Source organism: Myxine glutinosa, chromosome 6 (genome assembly GCF_964187855.1).
Source record: "Myxine glutinosa chromosome 6, kmMyxGlut1.1, whole genome shotgun sequence".
NCBI lineage: Eukaryota > Metazoa > Chordata > Myxini > Myxiniformes > Myxinidae > Myxine > Myxine glutinosa.
Window position 1 is genome coordinate 110,814,546 of NC_136266.1, and position 20,631 is coordinate 110,835,176.

The following is a 20,631-nucleotide window of genomic DNA, read 5'->3' on the forward strand; positions in this document are numbered from 1 at the left end:
TGAGGGAATAGAGGCTGTGAAAGATGTTACCGTTTTTGGTTTCTTGATTTGCTTGTGTGGTTGTTTTCTATTCTCAGTGCTGCTGCTCCTGGAGGCTTCGATTTTTGCAAAGAAAATGTAATTTTCGATCTCACCCACTCATCACTTCTTCATTTCCTTCCCAGGAGCGTACGCAGCTACCAGGGAGGCGGATCGATATTCCCAAAAGATGCTCGAGAAGGCTTCATCGTCCGTGGACCAAGCTGTGGCTCACAGGGAGCAGAGCAGGCACAAAATAACACAGCGTGGATTACGTGCACAGGCTCACATGACTCGACACGAAAAGGAAATCCAGCAAACAATCCTCCATCTTAAATCCATGGACACACAAAACCTTTGGGACAAATTCTTGGCAGATGAACACAGCATTGTGCGGTTGGCAGACAAAGCCTTGAGGAAAGCACTCCAGACACAGACCGAGCTCGAAAAGCGAGACGAGGAAATGGAAATCTTGATCCAGAAGGTAAAGCAATGCATTTTGGGTGAAAAATTGCTGTTTTATAAAGGTTACTAGTAAAAAGCCCGTCAAATATGACGGGTTGGAACAGTTTATTAGACCTCGTGCGCAACCTCGTGAGCATGCCAAACTCTGAAGCCTCGGCCTAGTGTCAGGTTTGCTTATATCTTCTTTATTTAATAGACATCCTACGTACATAAATGAACACTCGTTTGACTCTGCGCACGTTGCACATCACATGCAGCGAATTTCACCTCCCTGTGCCTTGTATTTATTGTTATTTAAAAAAACGCTTCTGTACACCGCCCTTGAGGCTCGGTTTGCAAGCCACCGCCTACAAATCCAATAGAAGAGACATAATTACTCTTTTATGGGAAATATTTTTCGAGTTTGTTTTATCCTCAAACGGAGACCGTAATGAACACACATTCGTGTTAAAAGATTGCCTTTAAAACCTACTCTTGTGAAGGGGGACAGACATCTGTACAAACACACACACAAACACACAAACTGACTGTGTTTTATATGGTAGATTGCTTTGCCTTCTGTTCTCTGACTTTCATTATAATTAGAGATGAACTGTTTACATCAAGGGCTGACAGCAGGTACGGACCCAGACCTGTTTCCTGCAGTTTCTAGATACCTGTCTATCTCTTGAGCACAGGTGGCTCTGCTTGAGAAGTGGATTTGTTCTATCGATTCATAAAAGGTACACTAAAGGGCTCTATTATCTGCGACCACAAATCGTACAGTCACAACCATGACCAAATCAAGCACTCAAACACACTCAAATGGTTACCAACACAATTGTAGTCTTTCAGCAGGAATATTATGTAATCTCATAATTTGCAAATAACCCTGAAATTACAAATTTTGGTTTCACATTGACCTCTTGGTTGCCAAACAACATGGTTGCAATGTGAGTGCTTCCTGTGTTGATTTTGGCCTCTCCTAGAAATCCAGTTCTCAATGAATAATAATCATAGCTAATGAATAATCTCATAGCTAATCAGGTGCAGAATCTCTGAAGAATGGGGATAAAGTCCTGTAAACCTAAAGCTTATGTGGGTAAAGTCATAGAAACCGAAAGCTTATGGGGATAAAGTCCCGTAAACCTAAAGCTTATGGGGGTAAAGTCCTGTAAACCTAAAGCTTATGTGGGTAAAGTCATAGAAACCGAAAGCTTATGGGGATAAAGTCCCGTACACCTAAAGCTTATGGGGGTAAAGTCCTGTAAACCTAAAGCTTATGTGGGTAAAGTCATAGAAACCGAAAGCTTATGGGGATAAAGTCCCGTAAACCTAAAGCTTATGTGGGTAAAGTCACAGAAACCGAAAGCTTATGGGGATAAAGTCCTGTAAACCTAAAGCTTATGGGGATAAAGTCCTGTAAACCTAAAGCTTATGGGGATAAAGTCCTGTAAACCTAAAGCTTATGTGGGTAAAGTCACAGAAACCGAAAGCTTATGGGGATAAAGTCCTGTAAACCTAAAGCTTATGGGGATAAAGTCCTGTAAACCTAAAGCTTATGGGGATAAAGTCCTGTAAACCTAAAGCTTATGTGGGTAAAGTCATAGAAACCGAAAGCTTATGGGGATAAAGTCCCGTAAACCTAAAGCTTATGTGGATAAAGTCCTGTAAACCTAAAGCTTATGTGGGTAAAGTCACAGAAACCGAAAGCTTATGGGGATAAAGTCCCGTAAACCTAAAGCTTATGGGGATAAAGTCCCGTAAACCTAAAGCTTATGGGGATAAAGTCCTGTAAACCTAAAGCTTATGTGGGTAAAGTCACAGAAACCGAAAGCTTATGGGGATAAAGTCCCGTAAACCTAAAGCTTATGGGGATAAAGTCCCGTAAACCTAAAGCTTATGGGGATAAAGTCCTGTAAACCTAAAGCTTATGTGGATAAAGTCATACATACCGAAAGCTTATGGGGATAAAGTCCCGTAAACCTAAAGCTTATGTGGGTAAAGTCCTGTAAACCTAAAGCTTATGTGGGTAAAGTCATAGAAACCGAAAGCTTATGGGGATAAAGTCCCGTAAACCTAAAGCTTATGGGGATAAAGTCCTGTAAACCTAAAGCTTATGTGGGTAAAGTCGCACAAACCTAAAGCTTATGGGGATAAAGTCCTGTAAACCTAAAGCGTATGGGGATAAAGTCCTGTAAAGCTAGAGTTTATGTGGGTAAAGTCATAGAAACCGAAAGCTTATGGGGACAAAGTCCTGTAAACCTAAAGCTTATTTGGGTAAAGTCATAGAAACCTAAAGCTTATGGGGATAAAGTCCTGTAAACCTAAAGCTTATTTGGGTAAAGTACTAGAAACCTAAAGCTTATGTGGGTAAAGTCATAGAAACCTAAAGCTTATGGGGATAAAGTCCTGTAAACCTAAAGCGTATCGGGATAAAGTCCTGTAAACTGAAAGCTTATGTGGGTAAAGTCATAGAAACCTAAAGCTTATGGGGATAAAGTCCTGTAAACCTAAAGCTTATGTGGGTAAAGTCATAGAAACCGAAAGCTTATGGGGGCAAAGTCATGTAAACCTAAAGCTTATGGGGATAAAGTCCTGTAAACATAAAGCTTATTTGGGTAAAGTCATAGAAACCTAAAGCTTATGGGGGCAAAGTCATGTAAACCTAAAGCTTATGGGGATAAAGTCCTGTAAACATAAAGCTTATGTGGGTAAAGTCATAGAAACCGAAAGCTTATGGGGGCAAAGTCATGTAAACCTAAAGCTTATGGGGATAAAGTCCTGTAAACATAAAGCTTATTTGGGTAAAGTCATAGAAACCTAAAGCTTATGGGGGCAAAGTCATGTAAACCTAAAGCTTATGGGGATAAAGTCCTGTAAACATAAAGCTTATGTGGGTAAAGTCATAGAAACCGAAAGCTTATGGGGGCAAAGTCATGTAAACCTAAAGCTTATGTGGGTAAAGTCATAGAAACCCAAAGCTTATGGGGATAAAGTCCTGTAAACCTAAAGCTTATTTGGGTAAAGTCATAGAAACCTAAAGCTTATGGGGATAAAGTCCTGTAAACCTAAAGCTTATGTGGGTAAAGTACTAGAAACCGAAAGCTTATGGGGGCAAAGTCATGTAAACCTAAAGCTTATGTGGGTAAAGTCATAGAAACCCAAAGCTTATGGGGATAAAGTCCTGTAAACCTAAAGCTTATTTGGGTAAAGTCATAGAAACCTAAAGCTTATGGGGATAAAGTCCTGTAAACCTAAAGCTTATGTGGGTAAAGTACTAGAAACCTAAAGCTTATGTGGGTAAAGTCATAGAAACCTAAAGCTTATAAAGGTGAAGTCACTTTTTAAAATACGTTTCAAAGCATCAGGTGATATCGATATTAACATAATCCGCATTGATTCTTCTTCCTCCATATGCAGCACATGGCTGCGGATAGTTTGATGGCGGCGCAGAGCTGTGCCGCTGATGCAGTGCCCCCTGTGGGTTAAAGCAGGTATTTGTAATTTCTTCAGGAGCCAGCGATAGCTTGCCGACTCTTTGCGAAGGACACCATTGGATTTTTAACGTCCATCACTTATTGCTAACAGATTGGACACCCAGCTTAACATGCATGAATGCCTCTCCCAGTTGGCGAAATACCAGGGTGACAGTTGATAGATGGGTGGAGATTCAAACCAAGGGAGACAGTTCAGGGGTGAGTGCGCACACCTCCTGCAGGCTCAAGGCCATCCTGTCGGTTCCCAACCACATCGATCTGCTGCGTTTTTGCGTGACATAAACATTATTGATGTGCTTCTTCATTGGAGGAGTGGAATGGCTCATCATAACAGGCCAGACAAACTCAAGGCCATTTATACAAAACCTATTGGTCGATTCCTAAATTGAAAAAAATATATAAAAAGTATTTTTATTACATAGAAGATACATTCAAAACCCAATACTTTGGTGAGGCCAACACCCTCAACCAGCATATGTCAGTCCGCTGCAGAAGAGCGAGCGCACACACACACACACACACACCTCGTTCTTTCATTTCTGTTCCTCACAATTCTATCTCTCTCTTTTATACACACACACACACACACACACACACACACACACACACACACACACACACACACACACACACACACACACACACACACACACACACTATACTTGCTAATTGCGGGTTACCGAGAGTGAGTAACCTTGGGAATAGAACCCACACCATCGTATAGCAGGTAGCCATTAAAACCAAAGATTCAACAATCACAGGTAAGGATGTTTTTTGGTGGAGCATCATGAAGGGTGGATTTGTTATTTTGTTTCCTTGTTTTTGTAGCTGAGGGAAACGCTGAAGACCCTTAATCGTCTGCACCACATCGCAAGCACAGCTCGAGAGAAGGGTGACGCAACCCTGAACGAAGGAAGGAGTTCCATTTCTCATACAAAAGACTTGCTCAAAGATGTTGCTGCAGTTCTCAAAGGTGAGACACCTGCATCCATTTGAGAAGAGACAAATCTTCGTACCGCCACCCGTTACCCAACATTCCATCACCTGGACCCTTTTGTTTATTTCCTTGAACGAACGCTGCTCCAGGCCGCGGCATGAGAGGCCGGTATCATCTGTAAAAAGAATTTCCAACACTATTGTCTATGTTCAGTTTATGGAATCCAAAACCTGGAGAGTTATACAAGAAGAACTACTTATTTCGCGTCTTCAAACACGTAGAGTTGCCGAAGATGTTTTCCATTGGCAATGGGGCACAATCCCGGATGGGTCACGACTCCGACACAGAGGGCACAATCCCGGATGGGTCACCACTCCGACACAGAGGGCACAATCCCGGATGGGTCACCACTCCGACACAGAGGGCACAATCCCGGATGGGTCACCATTCCGACACAGAGGGCACAATCCCGGATGGGTCACCACTCCGACACAGAGGGCACAATCCCGGATGGGTCACCACTCCGACACAGAGGGCACAATCCCGGATGGGTCACCACTCCGACACAGAGGGCACAATCCCGGATGGGTCACCACTCCGACACAGAGGGCACAATCCCGGATGGGTCACCACTCCGACACAGTGGGCACAATCCCGGATGGGTCACCACTCCGACACAGAGGGCACAATCCCAGATGGATCACCACACCGACGCAGGGGCCACAATCCTGGATGGGTCACCACTCCGACACAGGGGCCATAATCCTGGATGGGTCACCACTCCGACACAGGGGCCATAATGCTGGATGGGTCACCACTCCGACGCAGGATACTCGAATGGCTCAACTTTCCCAGTAACCTGGACCCCGAGGCAGCCACTTTCACCTTTCAGCCAACACCAGGCAAAGTCATGTAAGGATAATTCAATATAATGTTTTCGAGTTTTGAATTATAGGATGTTTGAGCTTTGTAGAGCCACATTGGCCCAATACAAGTTTTTCAGTTATTGACTCGTTCAATAACACTCACACAGGAAGTTCAAGGCTTGCAAGAGGCACAAAATGGCTGCCTCACAAATGTAATAAATTTGAGGTCATTGCTACAACAGCAACAATAACAGCAGCAAAACGCAAACACACCATGCAACCACTTTTACTGATATACAGACAAATATCGGGGACGCCTCTTCGCGGTGGTAGTGTACCCTCCAACACAAGTCGGGGGCTAAATATTCCCTTCTTCCATGATGCCCGGATTCGTCAGTGCAGCGCGGACATGGACACAGAGCCATGGACCGGCTCATCCCCTCTTCTCTTTCTCTCTCTAACTCTGTTGTGGCCCTAACTTCCTGAAGGTGAGGTAACACCATCCTGGATGTGGGGGGTATCTGGGTCGCTCCTGGGAGATATATCGGCTGTCTGTATAAGTGATATAAATGTATTAGAAATTAATTGCACAAAAGGTATTCACATACTATAAACTATTAGGATTTTTGTTTTTTCCTGCTGTGCTGCTCAGTATCATCCCCTCACTTCTTGCTAAATGTTGGTGTGTGTGTATGTGTGTGTGTGTGTGTCTGTGTGTGTGCTCAGATCCTTTGGTGCCCTTGCAGACAGTGGCACAACTGTGCGAACGGGTGCTTGCCATATCGGTGTCCGCAGCCTTGCCCGAATTGGAATACATACGTGTGCACTATGGGAACACGGACAATACCCTGAACATTACTGCGACGGAGCTGAAAGCAATCTCAATTTTGAAGGAGGAAGCAGAAAATGCGAGGTGAAAGTTACAACTCGAAATGTGCATTTCATGTCGTTTCAAACACCCATCTTCCTCATCATCTCAATAGTACCCACACAAACCCAGGGCCCGGGGCAAAATCTTTCACGGTCTTCTTAGACCTACATGTCTAGTGCCACAAGATACACTACACTCTAAAATTTACTTCTACTGGAATCAAGTCCTTAGAGTCCACATTACCCCATTCTTAACCAAAACTTTGCTTGTTCTCTATAGCTGCTCATGGATATTTTAAACATCAGGATTGAAACTTTCAAACTTTTCAAATTTTGAACAGAGTATTAAAGAATACATTAATGTACAGTGAAAGATCTGTACCAGTTTAAGGTAATTATTTATTATACTGGAAGTTTAGTTCACTGGAAAGAAAGGTATATTAAAGAATTGAGATCTAATACATTCTTTGATTTCTGGAATTTTGAGGTTATTCCAGAAATTCTGACATTCTGGAATTTCTGGAATTGATTTCTAATACATTAGTTCACTGGAAAGAAAGGTATGTTAAAGAATTGAGATCTAATACATTCTTTGATTTCTGAAGTTTTTGGAATTTTGAGGTCATTCCAGAAATTCTGACATTCTGGAATTTCTCGAATTGATTTCTCAAACATTAGTTCACTGGAAAGAAAGGTATATTAATGAATTGAGATCTAATACATTCTTTGATTTCTGGAATTTCTGGAATTTTGAGGTTATTCCAGAAATTCTGACATTCTGGAATTTCTGGAATTGATTTCTAATACATTAGTTCACTGGAAAGAAAGGTATATTAAAGAATTGAGATCTAATACATTCTTTGATTTCTGGAATTTCTGGAATTTTGAGGTCATTCCAGAAATTCTGACATTCTGGAATTTCTGGAATTGATTTCTAATACATTAGTTCACTGGAAAGAAAGGTATATTAATGAATTGAGATCTAATACATTCTTTGATTTCTGGAATTTCTGGAATTTTGAGGTCATTCCAGAAATTCTGACATTCTGGAATTTCTGGAATTGATTTCTACTACATTAGTTCACTGGAAAGAAAGGTATATTAAAGAATTGAGATCTAATACATTCTTTGATTTCTGGAATTTCTGGAATTTTGAGGTTATTCCAGAAATTCTGACATTCTGGAATTTCTGAAATTGATTTCTAATACATTAGTTCACTGGAAAGAAAGGTATATTAAAGAATTGAGATCTAATACATTCTTTGATTTCTGGAGTTTCTGGAATTTTGAGGTCATTCCAGAAATTCTGACATTCTGGAATTTCTGGAATTGATTTCTACTACATTAGTTCACTGGAAAGAAAGGTATATTAAAGAATTGAGATCTAATACATTCTTTGATTTCTGGAATTTTGAGGTCATTCCAGAAATTCAAACATTCTTGGATTTCTGGAATTTATTTCCAATACATTAGTTGACTGGAAAGAAAGGTATATTAAAGAATTGAGTACCAGTTCACTGGTAATTCCCTGTATGTCGCAAGAGACGACTAACAGGGTTGGCGGCAGGAAGGGCATCCGGCCGTAAAACATTGCTTCAGAAAGGGGACCACGGTGCCCGAAAAAGGCCAACCACGGCTCTGCGGGGAAAAATGGCCTCTAAAGGTGGATGATGATGACAGTGAAAGATTGTACCTGAACAGTTCTCCATGAATACCTCCCTAAGCATGCCAAATGGCTTCTTGGGATCTCCTCTTTCCATTGCCTCGCTCCTACTTTTGGGGTCACATCAATGAGTGTAGCGTCCTTAGCGGAGTGTTAATCTGGGTGGTCTGTCCACGAGAAATTAAATATGCTATGGCACTCTCTGAAAAAGAATAGGTTATTGTGTGCCGGTGCTCTGGCCAAAGTCCAAAAACCCCTGCACTAACGTATACAGAGCGGAGGGCTATACATCAACAGCACAGTCGTGCCCCCACAAACAATGCAAAGCATTTGAGAATCGTGCCCCCTGCGTCGGAGGGGTGACCCACCCATCCAGTGTGCGCTCTCCACCCTCACCTCCACCTCCCACCTCATTGTGTCTTCTCCATCCTCACAACCACTTCCAACCTCATTGTGTGCCCTCAGTCCTCACATTCACTTCCCACTTCATTGTGCGCTCTCAGTCCTCACATCCACTTCCCACCTCATTATGCGCTCTGTCCTCACATCCACTTCCCACTTCAATGTGCACTCTGTCCTCACATCCACTTCCCACCTCATTGTGCGCTCTCAGTCCTCACATCCACTTCCCACCTCATTGTGCACTCTCAGTCCTCACATCCACTTCACACTTCATTGTGCGCTCTCAGTCCTCACATCCACTTCCCACCTCATTGTGCACTCTGTCCTCACATCCACTTCCCACCTCATTGTGCGCTCTCAGTCCTCACCTCCACTTCCCACCTCATTGTGCACTCTCAGTCCTCACATCCACTTCACACTTCATTGTGCGCTCTCAGTCCTCACATCCACTTCCCACCTCATTGTGCGCTCTCAGTCCTCACATCCACTTCCCACCTCATTGTGCGCTCTCAGTCCTCACCTCCACTTCCCACCTCATTGTGCGCTTTCAGTCCTCACATCCACTTCCCACCTCATTGTGCACTCTCAGTCCTCACATCCACTCCCCACCTCATTGTGCGCTCTCAGTCCTCACATCCACTTCCCACTTCATTGTGCACTCTTTGTCCTCACATCCACTTCCCACCTCATTGTGCGCTCTCAGTCCTCACATCCACTTCCCACCTCATTGTGCGCTCTCAGTCCTCACCTCCACTTCCCACCTCATTGTGCGTTCAGTCCTCACATCCACTTCCCACCTCATTGTGCGCTCTCAGACCTCACCTCCACCTTATTGTGTCCTCTCCATCCTCACAACCACTTCCCACCTCATTGTGCACCCTCAGTCCTCACATCCACTTCCCACCTCAATGTGCGCTCTCAGTCCTCACCTCCACTTCCCACCTCATTGTGCGCTCTCAGTCCTCACATCCACTTCCCACCTCATTGTGCGCTCTCAGTCCTCATCTCCACCTCCCACCTCATTGTGTCCTCTCCATCCTCACAACCACTTCCAACCTCATTGTGCGCCCTCTGTCCTCACATCCACTTCCCACCTCATTGTGCACTCTCAGTCCTCACCTCCACTTCCCACCTCATTGTGCCCTCTCCATCCTCACATCAACTTCCCACCTCATTGTGCGCTTTCCGTCCTCACATCCACTTCCCACCTCACTGTGCGCTCGCAGTCCTCACCTCCACTTCCCACCTCTCCCGTAGGAGAATGGCAAATGGGGTCCAAGAGTCAACTCGGGCATTACGCAGAGATGTACATGACGCACAACAGGCTATTGAAGCTGCAAAAGCCAAAAGAAACAAAGTGAAAGTTGTTCTTGATGGTCTGGAGCAGGAGCTGCATCAGGTAACAGGCTACACCTGCCACGAGGCTAATTGTTTTCAATACTGGTCTTATTCGCTGACTTTTATCTCTTACCTTACAGTCAAAGCAGAAGTTTCATCATGCAAATGGTTTGTACCAATAAACAATAATTACGGATGCACTTTTTCATTTCATGAGCATTGCTTGTATGGTCGGGTTGATAATCCTATCAAAGTGTATACTGGATATACAGGGTGTCCACAAATTACCGTTCCAAATTCAAACCGTAATAAATATATAAATGAAATGGGATACAATGATGCGGTTTGCTGCATGTGAAACGACATTTGGTGAAGTTATATCAAGAGCAGCGTCCGAATCCAAATGGACTTTTGGGGACTGCGTTCAAATGAGTCGCGGATGTGTTCAACATCCTCAACTCTTGTGCTTGGCCGGCCTGCCCTTTCCTCTAGTCTACAGGACACTACCAGTCTCCATAAACATTTTGTGCTGCTCACGAATAGTTTTCCTCGATGGTGACTGCCGAGTGCCTCCCGTAGGTGATCCTGACAATTTGATGAACCTGTGTAGCTGATTTGGTCTCTACAAACCAGATAAGGCTGTGGGGAGGGGACGCCATTTCCAGTAAATATGATGTCACATGTTACAGGAGACACCTGGAAATGAAAGGAAAGTCAATAAAACTTTGAGACGTTCTTATCACGATGCAGAAAATCGCATCCTTGTACCCATTTCATTTTTTACGTCATCTCATCTCGATTCTCCAAGAGTTGAACTTATAAAATAGGTTGTGATGCCCAGATGTCTGTCCGTCCGTCCAGTCGTCCGTTAATTCTTTCCTCATTTTGCTATTCCTCCCTTATCATCCGGCTGATTGTTCTGAAACTTGACACATTAATCCAAGACAGTAGTCTGCACAATCGCTCGGGCTAAGATTTTTCGATTTCAGTTCATGGGGGCTCCCAAGTGAGGGTTAGCCCGCAAACTTCAGATCAATACTCCTCCCTTATTTACCAACCGATTGTTCTGAAACCTGATATAGCTCTTCTACTCCATGGTCCACATGATCAACCGGTCTTTGATGTTTCGATTTCATATCAGGGGGCCTCTAGAGATGTCAGGGAGGTTCCAGGGCTTCCCCCTAAAATCAGCAGTCGTCTGAACTACAACCTCAAGAGATGACCGTCAGCTCACTCGGAGCTATTTTTTTGTTATGGTTTCAATTTGGAGTGGTAATTTGTAGCCACCCTGTATTGCTTTCATTGGCAAGAAAGAACTACCTTCAGAAAAAGATGGTGGTAAATGCGACAACTTTGGGTCTTCTTTTTACAACACCGTCAATTGATTGAAATCCATCATCAAGATGTCGATACTAATGCAATCTTTGTGCCCCATATTAACTTCCTCGTACTTTCTCCCTCCTCGGTGTGGGTGTAACATGAGGGAAATGCAAGGGGAATTGGGGCTAGTGTAAGAAAAGAAGTCCAGAGAAAAGAAAGAAATGAGAAAATGGAAAGGAGGTTTTAAGTAGAAGGATAAGGGTATGTATACAAACAACATTATGCATTTTAAAGGCCATTTTCCCTGCTAGAGTGGAGGTTAGCCTTGCGGTCCCCATGACAATCTTCTCCATTTTGCCCTATTTTCTGCATCTCTCCTTGTTAACCCCCTTGCCCGCATTTCTTCTTCCACCATCTTTAGCCAAGTCTTTCTCGGTCTTCCCCGTCTTCTACTTCCTTCTACATTCATTTCCATCACTCTTCTCAACCAGTCACTTTCATCCTTCCTCAACACATGACCAAACCATCTCAACCTGTTCCTCTTCACAGCATCAATCACAGGCTCTATTCCCATCATCTTTCGCAATTCATCATTTGTCTTCCTCTCTCTCAACGATACTCCGCACATCCGTCGAACCATTCGCATTTCCACCCTTTCCAACCTTCGTTGCTGCTCTACGTTCATTACCCATGTCTCGCTCCCATAAATCATAACACTTTTCACACATGCAGCATACACCTTTCCCTTCAGCTTCAACGACACTCCCCTCATCATCAGCACGCCACTCAATTCCCAAAACTTCTTCCATGCACATCTCACTCGAGCAACCGTTGCCGAGTCTGATCCACCTTCTCCATTCAGCATGTCTCCGAGGTAGCAAAATGTTTTCACACCTTCCAGCTTCACGCCGTCTCCAAGATCCAACTCAACATTTCCTCCATCTGCAGCTCCCTCTGTGCACACCTTACATTTGAATGTAGCTGCCACACTGGTTAATGACCCTCCCAGACCACTACATTTTTGATGAACCCACTCAGCGCACATTGTACACTGAATGGAGTTCACTCCGACACCCTTCCTACACACAGCACAGGGCCACTTCCCAGTTGTTTCCACCTCACCACATGCTTTACCACTTGCCATCACCTTCGTCTTTCCGATATTCACCTTCAGACCTTTTGTCTCCATACATTCCTTCCACGTGTTCATCTTTTCCTTCAGTCCATCCATACTTTCCGCAATCAACACCAGATCATCTGCATACAACAACTCCCACGGTAAACCCTCCTTTACGTTCTGAGCCAGCACCTCCATCACAGCTACAAATAGTAGTGGACTTAGTACCGACCCCCTGATGCACTCCCACCTTCACCTCAAACTCACCACTGTTCCCGTCCTTCGTCCTTACAGCTGTGCGCGCTCTTTTGTACATTGCCATCACTACTCTGATCAACCATTCCTCCACTCCTAACTTCCTCAATGCCCATGTCAATACTTTGCGTGGAACCCAATCGAATGCTTTCTCCAGATCAACAAACCCAAGAAACAACTTCTTCCTCTTCTCCATGTACTTCCCCTGCAACTGCCTCACAATGAAAAGCGCGTCTGTCGTTCCTCTTCCTGGCATAAATCCAAACTGCATTTCGTCGATCTTCACTTTCTTCCTTATCCTCCTCTCCAACACTCTTTCCAATACCTTCATTCCATGCTCCAATAACTTTATCGCTCGGTACGAGCCACACTACAGAGGGTCACCTTTCCCCTTGTATAGAGGGACGAGGGTACTCAGTTCCCAATCCACTGGAATGCGGCCTTCTTTCACCACCAGATTACAGATCTCTGTCATTCTCTTCACACCCCAACTTCCTGCTGCCTTCAACATATCTCCCACAACTCCCGTCGGCCCTCCCGCTTTTCTACCCTTCATTGCTTTTATCGCTTCCTCAACTTCCTTCTCAGTTATCTTCTCTGCCAGTCCTAAAACTGGGTTACTCTCTATGTTGCCATCCCATTCATTCTCTGTATTCAACAGCATTTCCATATATCTTTTCCATCTTCCTTTAATTCCATCTGGGTCGACAACGATTTGTCCCACTTCATCCTTCAAGCAACTCACCCCCATCACATCACACCTCTCTTTCGCTATCTGCTTTGCAATCCTGAATACTGCTTTCTGACCCTCTTCCGAATCCAAGCGTTCTCCGAACATTTTCCTACATGCCTCCTGCGCCTTTGCTACCTCTTTCTTTGCAGCCTTCCTGGCTGCCTTATAACTTTCATGCTCTGCTGTTTCTGCTCCCGTACCCTTCGCCTTCTGCCACTCCTTGAACTTCTTCCTCTTCTCGTCAATCCTCTTTCCAACTTCATCATCCCACCACCATGTTTCCGAGTGCCTCGGTGGTCCTTTTGTCCATCCACATACCTCACCAACAGCTCCCAACAGACTAGCTTTCATTGACATCCAACCACTTTCAAGCTCAACCACATCATCCTCTACCCTACTCAGCCTCTCTTTTAATGCCTCCCTCACTGTCACCTCTTTCAACCTCCACACCTTCATTCTCGATTGGTACTTCACCCGCCGAGCTCTCCTCGCACCTTTCACCCTTACGTCGCAGACATAAGGGTATGTATGGGTGATATTAAATGGTCGGAGGGTGAATCTTTCCTTCATGTAACATGCAGATAGTTCCTTGGGATGGAGATTGTTAACATGAGATTTGATTAACTTGATATCTTAACCGAACAGTTTACTGGTTTGTTTTTGGGGGGGTGTGGGAAGGAGAGGTGGAGTTCCATTTATGGCATCACTCGCTTGGGATAGTCACCAAACAATTTTAATGGTCATAGTAGATAACCACATGTGTACCGGTCGTTGTTCTCGTCTTTCTCACCTTGTCCGTTGATCGAATTCATCTTGTCTAATGTCAGATAACCCGTCCTTGTACCAACCAATTTCAGACGGGGTCAGTGCTGGAGGAAGTACGGTCACAAAATGGCAAAGAAGAGTGGCAGATTGCCAAACTGGAGACCGGCAATGAAGAGTTGCAGGAGGATCGGGCCCGGCTGCAAATACTCGCAGAGAATGCGAGAGAAACTTCAGCGAAGGCGAAGGCCGAAGCCGCTCACAGCCATCAGGTAAGGCCTATGGCGAGCAAGTACACCAGTTGTGACTATAATCGGGATTCGTTGGCCTGCTTGGCCATTCCTCTCCAATCACATGGATCCAGGGGCTGGTAGGATGGCTTAGAGGTGCGCACACTCACCTCTAAGCTGTCTAATCTGGGTTTGAATCTCTGCCCAGCTATAAACTGTCATCCCAGTGTTTCACAGGCTGGGTGAATCATCAATGTGTGTGCCGTCCCTCTGATGGACGTTTAACTGGGTGTCCCATCTGCTAACCAGAGTTGATGGATGTTAAAAATCCCATGGTCTTCGCGAAGAGTCGACTAGCTAACGATGGCACCATGAACATCTTCCAAATTCCTGCCCTAACCTACACAGTGTACTGCATCAGCGGCACAGCCACACCCTCAGTCAATGATGCTACCCTAAAACCTCGTCCTGCGTGAAGACGACCACATGGATCATGATGCAGGAATCCGAGATTCAAATCCCAAACACTAGTTGTGCTCTTGCAATTCATGTGAAAGTATACAAAGATGTCTCCTAATGTCCTCATCCTGCATGGAATCCTTCCACGTACCTTTAGTAGATCAGTGTTAATAAACAAAAACAGGCACTGTACAGGAAATGCGTTTCTTGGGGGGTGGGTGGGGGCTATAATTGCATTTACAAGCCAATAGGAAAGCCAAACACCCATCCATCCCATAGGAACATGGAGTCCCATTTTTCATGACTTCCTGCAAAATTGGGCAGCACCACATGTACAAGGAATTAGCAATTTTCCATCTCTAAAACCCCCCCTTTGTTATTGGCAAAGAACTGTCTGACTAAAGTCACACCTGCATTCATGTACATCTTTTTTTTTTTTTCTTTTTTTTTTTTGTATACAAGATCGAGGCTCGTGAAAGAGCGAACATTAATCACACAGAAAGACAAACCGACACATAAAACATATAACATCGGGAGCGGTAGACAAGATGGGGAGAGAGGGGGAAGGACACAAACACAACATTTGAGAGCAGGGACCGAGAGACATGGAGACATCGAGAGATCTGAGAGAGGGCGAGGGCTTTGGGGGGGGGCATGGGAAGGGGGCGGTGGGAGAGGTATAAAACATATGGACACTGCCAGGACTTCCAGGAAAGAAGTTGGAATTTCAAACAAGGTGGATCTGGGGTGAATTAGCGGGGGTAGAAAAGATCAAGGTTTTGGATGGGGGAAGATAAGAGATGGTGGTGAACAGCTGTTTTATAGACCTGAAGGGAGGAGTGGGATTGAAGGGAGTGAGGGAGTTTGTTCCAGAGGCGGGAGAAAAGAGGAATGAAAGAGTGAAGGTGAGCAGAGAGCCGAGATTTCGGCAGTTTAACCATCAGAGGGTTGCTGGCAGATCTTGTGCGACCTGTAGGAATATTTGGGGGACAGAGCACAGAGAGAGCTGGGGGTGCAAGGCCGGAGAGGAGTCGGTAGAAGACAGAAAGACCACCTACCTGCCTGCGGTGAGTGAGTGAAAGGCCCTCAGAGATAGCTTCATCGCAGGAGATTCCAATAATTCTGAAAGCTTTGGTTTCAACAGCGTGAAGCCGAGCTAGGTGTGAGGCAGGAGCACCGGCCCATAGGGGAGAACAGTATTCCATTGAGCTGCGGATGCGGAGCTGCGGATCTTTGCTTTATACTGTCGTGTGAACAACCCCTGGTGAACACCGCAGGTCGACACAGATGGCCAAACGAGCTTTACTCCAAGGCGTTCAATCCAAAAATGACGGTATTCTTTACACGCGAGGGAAAGGAGGATGACGAGGGGAAGGAGGATGACGAACTTACCTGGATGGCTCCCACCCGACTTCTTCACACCGGGATAAATTAACTCAAACAACACGGATTTAAACTGAACAAAAATACCGGCTTTATTGAAGAAAATGCCGGTAACAAAATAAAACACGGCCAAATAAAACCAATTCCTAAACGGGACGTCCCCAAATACAGACTCAAATACAGACAAAGGGAAATATAACTGTGAAAATAAATGTGTTAATTTGTGGCACTTAGCTCTAAGTTGCTCTTGAATCTTGTCAGGAATCATCAAAGATCATCTGAGGCCTTTACGTCCCTGCACGCGAAAACGCACTCGTTGGAGCACAGTAGGCCTTAGCGCGCAGCTCGCTCTTACAGCCGCGCTTATCCTCACAATTTTGTTCACCAACACCAACACCACAGCCAAACGATGCGAGGAAGTCCAGAGCCTCGGCCGTTCATCGTCAAAAGTAGGAAAGAAGAAGAGCGATGTCGGGACACGACCGTTCACCACCAGATCCAGAACTCGAGAGAGAAAATGTCCACCGTTCTAATTGTTTTGTACTCGAGGCTCTGACATCATCCCACAGCGTCTCTGTGTCTGCTCCTATCAGCGAGTCCCATCTTACCAGCCCTTGCACCAATCAAATCCCGGACCAATCACTGCTCTTCGGGGTGTGGCTTCACGGACCTTTTGTGCCTGTGTGCTCACCAGGTCGATGTGATCCGCGGTAGTGCTCAATGTCCTGCTTCCGGTTGGTTTTTATTTAGTGTGGTTAATGGGCGATTCCTTATTACGTGCGTGTGCTGCTGGTGTCATAAGGAACAGAGGGGAAAAAAATAACAGAGGCCATTACATACAGGGGATTCATTTACCCATAATCCGTCGCTAATTAACATACCCCACCCCTCTCATGGGGACAAAGATAAAAGCTTACATGACATACGATCTACACAAATTTCCTACTTATTACATGGGGTTTCTTCTTCTTCACGACAGTCGGAGCACACTGCCTATGCAATTCTACCTGGACGAAGGTAATCACTGCCTACCCCCTACAAATGTAACGATACTAACAGCAGATGCCATTGGACGTTGCCTCCAAACAGGCTCGCCAAGTGTGAATAAAAAAAACTGCTTACCTATGGGTTTGATTACCCAGAGTTCAACGCAATTAATTACCCAGAGTTCATTATTACGCGACCTGCCCTGGATATACTCCAGGTTAGAAAAGACATTAAGCCGGCTGTTCCATATGCATTCACCAAATAATGTTTAAAACTTATTGTGGTTGAAAAGTATTGCCTTTATTTGGTAAATGACCGAGTGAGTGAGAGTACATGGTTTTTTGAGCTGTATAGTACGCGTTAGATTCCCGACACGACCACAAAGTGTCCTGTTACAGGTCAAGATGAAGGACTGGACCAAGAACAAACTGCATGCTATTTGGAGCAGTGAACCCAGCTGTTCTGTCTGCTCACGTTCACTTGTGACATTTAAGATCCATTGGTACCTTTCAAGAGTCCATGAGTGTTTGTGTGTATATAAGATCCATTGGTACCTTTCAAGAGTCAATGAGTGTTTGTGTGTGTTTGTGCGTGTATGTGTGTGCAATTGTCTTGCTAGTATTTGCTGGTACTTTGGTCAGATTCCAGCCTTCTGGTTTACTGCCTGCCATCTGCTCCAATGAAGGGCAGGTATCACCAAGCATTCTGGGACACCTGTACAATGGATGTGTCTACCCTTCTGACCCTGAGACGAAGGCCCAATGTTATGCGTGGAAGTCACAGCCAGAAGGGCTGAAGAAATGCCAAAACTAACAAGACCCGTGGGAAAGGAGATGCTTGAAGTGTTCTTTGATGACGAAGACATTGTTCCCAAAGGACAGACAATGGTGCTCTCTTACACAAGAACCTCCTCACTCCTTGCAGCTAATGCTGAGTGATGTGCACACCATGATCTATTTAGACAGTGCATGTGGATCCTTCACCACGACAAAACTGTCATGCACACACATCACTTCTCATCAGTCAATTTATAATTATACTCGCACATACAACATACTCACACCGAGAGACTTCATGCTGCTTCCCAGACAGCTTTGAGCAATGTGCTGGCAGATGTTGTGATTTATAACCAACCCTATTGTCGGTAAGCAAATTCACAATTTTAAAACTGTGAATAACTCATACACGTTTTATGTAACACGTTTAGATGGTGGAGGAGCTGTCTGCCAAACTTGCGAAGATGTTAAGCGTCGGCAGAACTGGAGTACTCTTGGGAGAAGGGGCATCTCAGGAGGTGATGGTACGAATCCAGGGCCTGCAAAATGAAGCTTCGAGCTTTGTGACAGGACTAAGGCAACGGCTCAATGAGGTTGAAGGTACACCATACATGTAGCCCCCCCCCCCCCCCTCTTCCACACCCTACCCTACTCTCTCTCTGAAAACTGAAAACTGCCCTGTAAAACCGGTAGGGGGACTAATAAGGAACTACATTTATGTATTCACTCTATTACCTCAAGTTGATGTGATCATAATTTCTATGAATGGTGCAACACACGATTCAAGACTGGCCGACGTGACGATACGATGTCACGTGTGCGCTTCAGAGCCAATGGAGACTTTTATGTCAGTTTAAGGAAGGCGGTTATGCAAAGACCTTTCCAAGTGTTGGTATAGCCTGATCCACCTGTGATGTACATATTTTAACCAACATGCACCATCTTAGTGTCCAAAATATCCAACAGTTGTCCACCACACTCCATAGAGCCAAGCGAACATTGATTTTGACGAGGAGGAAAAGCTGAAAATGGATTCAAAATTCTCCAGAAAGATCACTACACTCGACATCATTGTTGCAATGTGACAGGAAACAAAGTAAATTTGACTGACGTGATTCAGAAACCAAGTAGAGCAAGATGTCCGTCATGCCCTTCTGGCTAACAATATAATCCTTGGGTAATAAGAGCTGTCCAAGCAATGCCAGACTATTTTCTGCCTAGTAGATAATCTTAGAGCAGCTAGGTGGTTGAGAGACTCAAATGGCGGTTCTTTCGTATGCAGCAAATGGATGCGGGTAGAATCATGTGCTGGGGGGCATGACTGCGCCACCGATGCAGTACCGCTTGCCTACTCTTCACGAAGGACACTGCAGGATATTTAATGTACACCAACTAATGCCAGCAGACAGGAAGCCTAGTCTCATGTCAATCATATTGACGGCTCGAGGACACACACATTGATGACTCGCTACATGCGAAACACCAGGAAGAGAGTTTATAACTGCTCGGTCGGGATTCAAACCCAAGCTAAACAGTTTAGAGACGAGTGCGCGTACCTCTAAGCTATCTCACACCTTGCCACATTGCACTTGGAGTGGCTTCAATTCTGATGGTTGATCAGCACAAGATTCCGCACTCTGAAGGGTCACCTGTCCAGTGTTCTGTTCTGAGCCATGGAAACGTTCATGACTAGTCCTTAAGTGAAATGGGCCTTCTCCTCCGTCTTCCTATTCTTCCCTTCCTCCTCCCATTATAGCAGTATTGATTAGCATGTTAAACCATTCATATCATATGGTGTGTAAAAACCTGTGCTAATTGCCAATCATGGTGATGTCACAATTATGTACAGAAATGCATCTCAAAGTGAAGCAAATGGCAAGTCGCACGGCAAACCTGGGAGGACCCGTGGAGTGGGGATCGCTGGAAGAACGTGCGAATCAACTGCAGAATTCCATCGTGAACCGCATGTACACCTACATGGATTGCCAGTATTGAGAACGCAGCAAAGTGAGTAACCGAATCTCCCATTGGGATGAGGGTGGGGGGGGGGGGAGGGATGGTGTGCAATGGATGATTGGCACATCAATGCGATGCATAATCAAATTTTTATTAAAGGAACATGCTGTCAAATTATAGCAACTGAAAAGCTATGCCATACACTTCATGAACAACATTAGAATAAATAATATTCAAAATCTCCAAACATTCATCAACACTTAAGCACTGAAGGTGAAGCATCAATTCAAGGTAGGGCCTCTCCCATCCACCCACACTGCACTCAAAACAAGCCTTGGAAGGACGGTCATGACTCCGAACCCAACATGTATGAACACTAACCTGAGATAACGATTATTCCCGAACTAGGCATTCACTTTCAAACTAGAGTGAAAACTAGAGTCTCTACAGGACAGCTGCTTCAAAAAGATGGACCAACAACTGTGGTTTGGCAACAACATTGAACATTTCAAAAGCCTTAGAGCCAGAATGTACTGTTTTTGAATGGCTTGTCTTCATTTAAAATGGCGATACCAGAGGGCAACGGAATACCAACACTCGAGCTAGTGTCTGAAA

At 44.8% G+C, this 20,631-nt stretch overlaps 1 protein-coding gene across 1 annotated transcript in view; it reads left to right on the top strand.

Annotated features, from left to right (window-relative positions):
- The window catches only part of LOC137430185 (laminin subunit beta-3-like), a 44,962-nt gene that overhangs the window by 19,583 nt on the left and 4,748 nt on the right, over nucleotides 1–20,631 (top strand). The window contains exons 6-12 of the mRNA XM_068120836.2: nucleotides 165–502; nucleotides 4,791–4,935; nucleotides 6,492–6,678; nucleotides 9,958–10,099; nucleotides 14,321–14,497; nucleotides 18,492–18,660; nucleotides 19,910–20,067. Of these exons, the coding sequence (XP_067976937.2) occupies nucleotides 165–502; nucleotides 4,791–4,935; nucleotides 6,492–6,678; nucleotides 9,958–10,099; nucleotides 14,321–14,497; nucleotides 18,492–18,660; nucleotides 19,910–20,055 (1,304 nt within the window). The 3' untranslated portion in view covers nucleotides 20,056–20,067. The remainder of the gene's footprint in view (nucleotides 1–164; nucleotides 503–4,790; nucleotides 4,936–6,491; nucleotides 6,679–9,957; nucleotides 10,100–14,320; nucleotides 14,498–18,491; nucleotides 18,661–19,909; nucleotides 20,068–20,631) is intronic.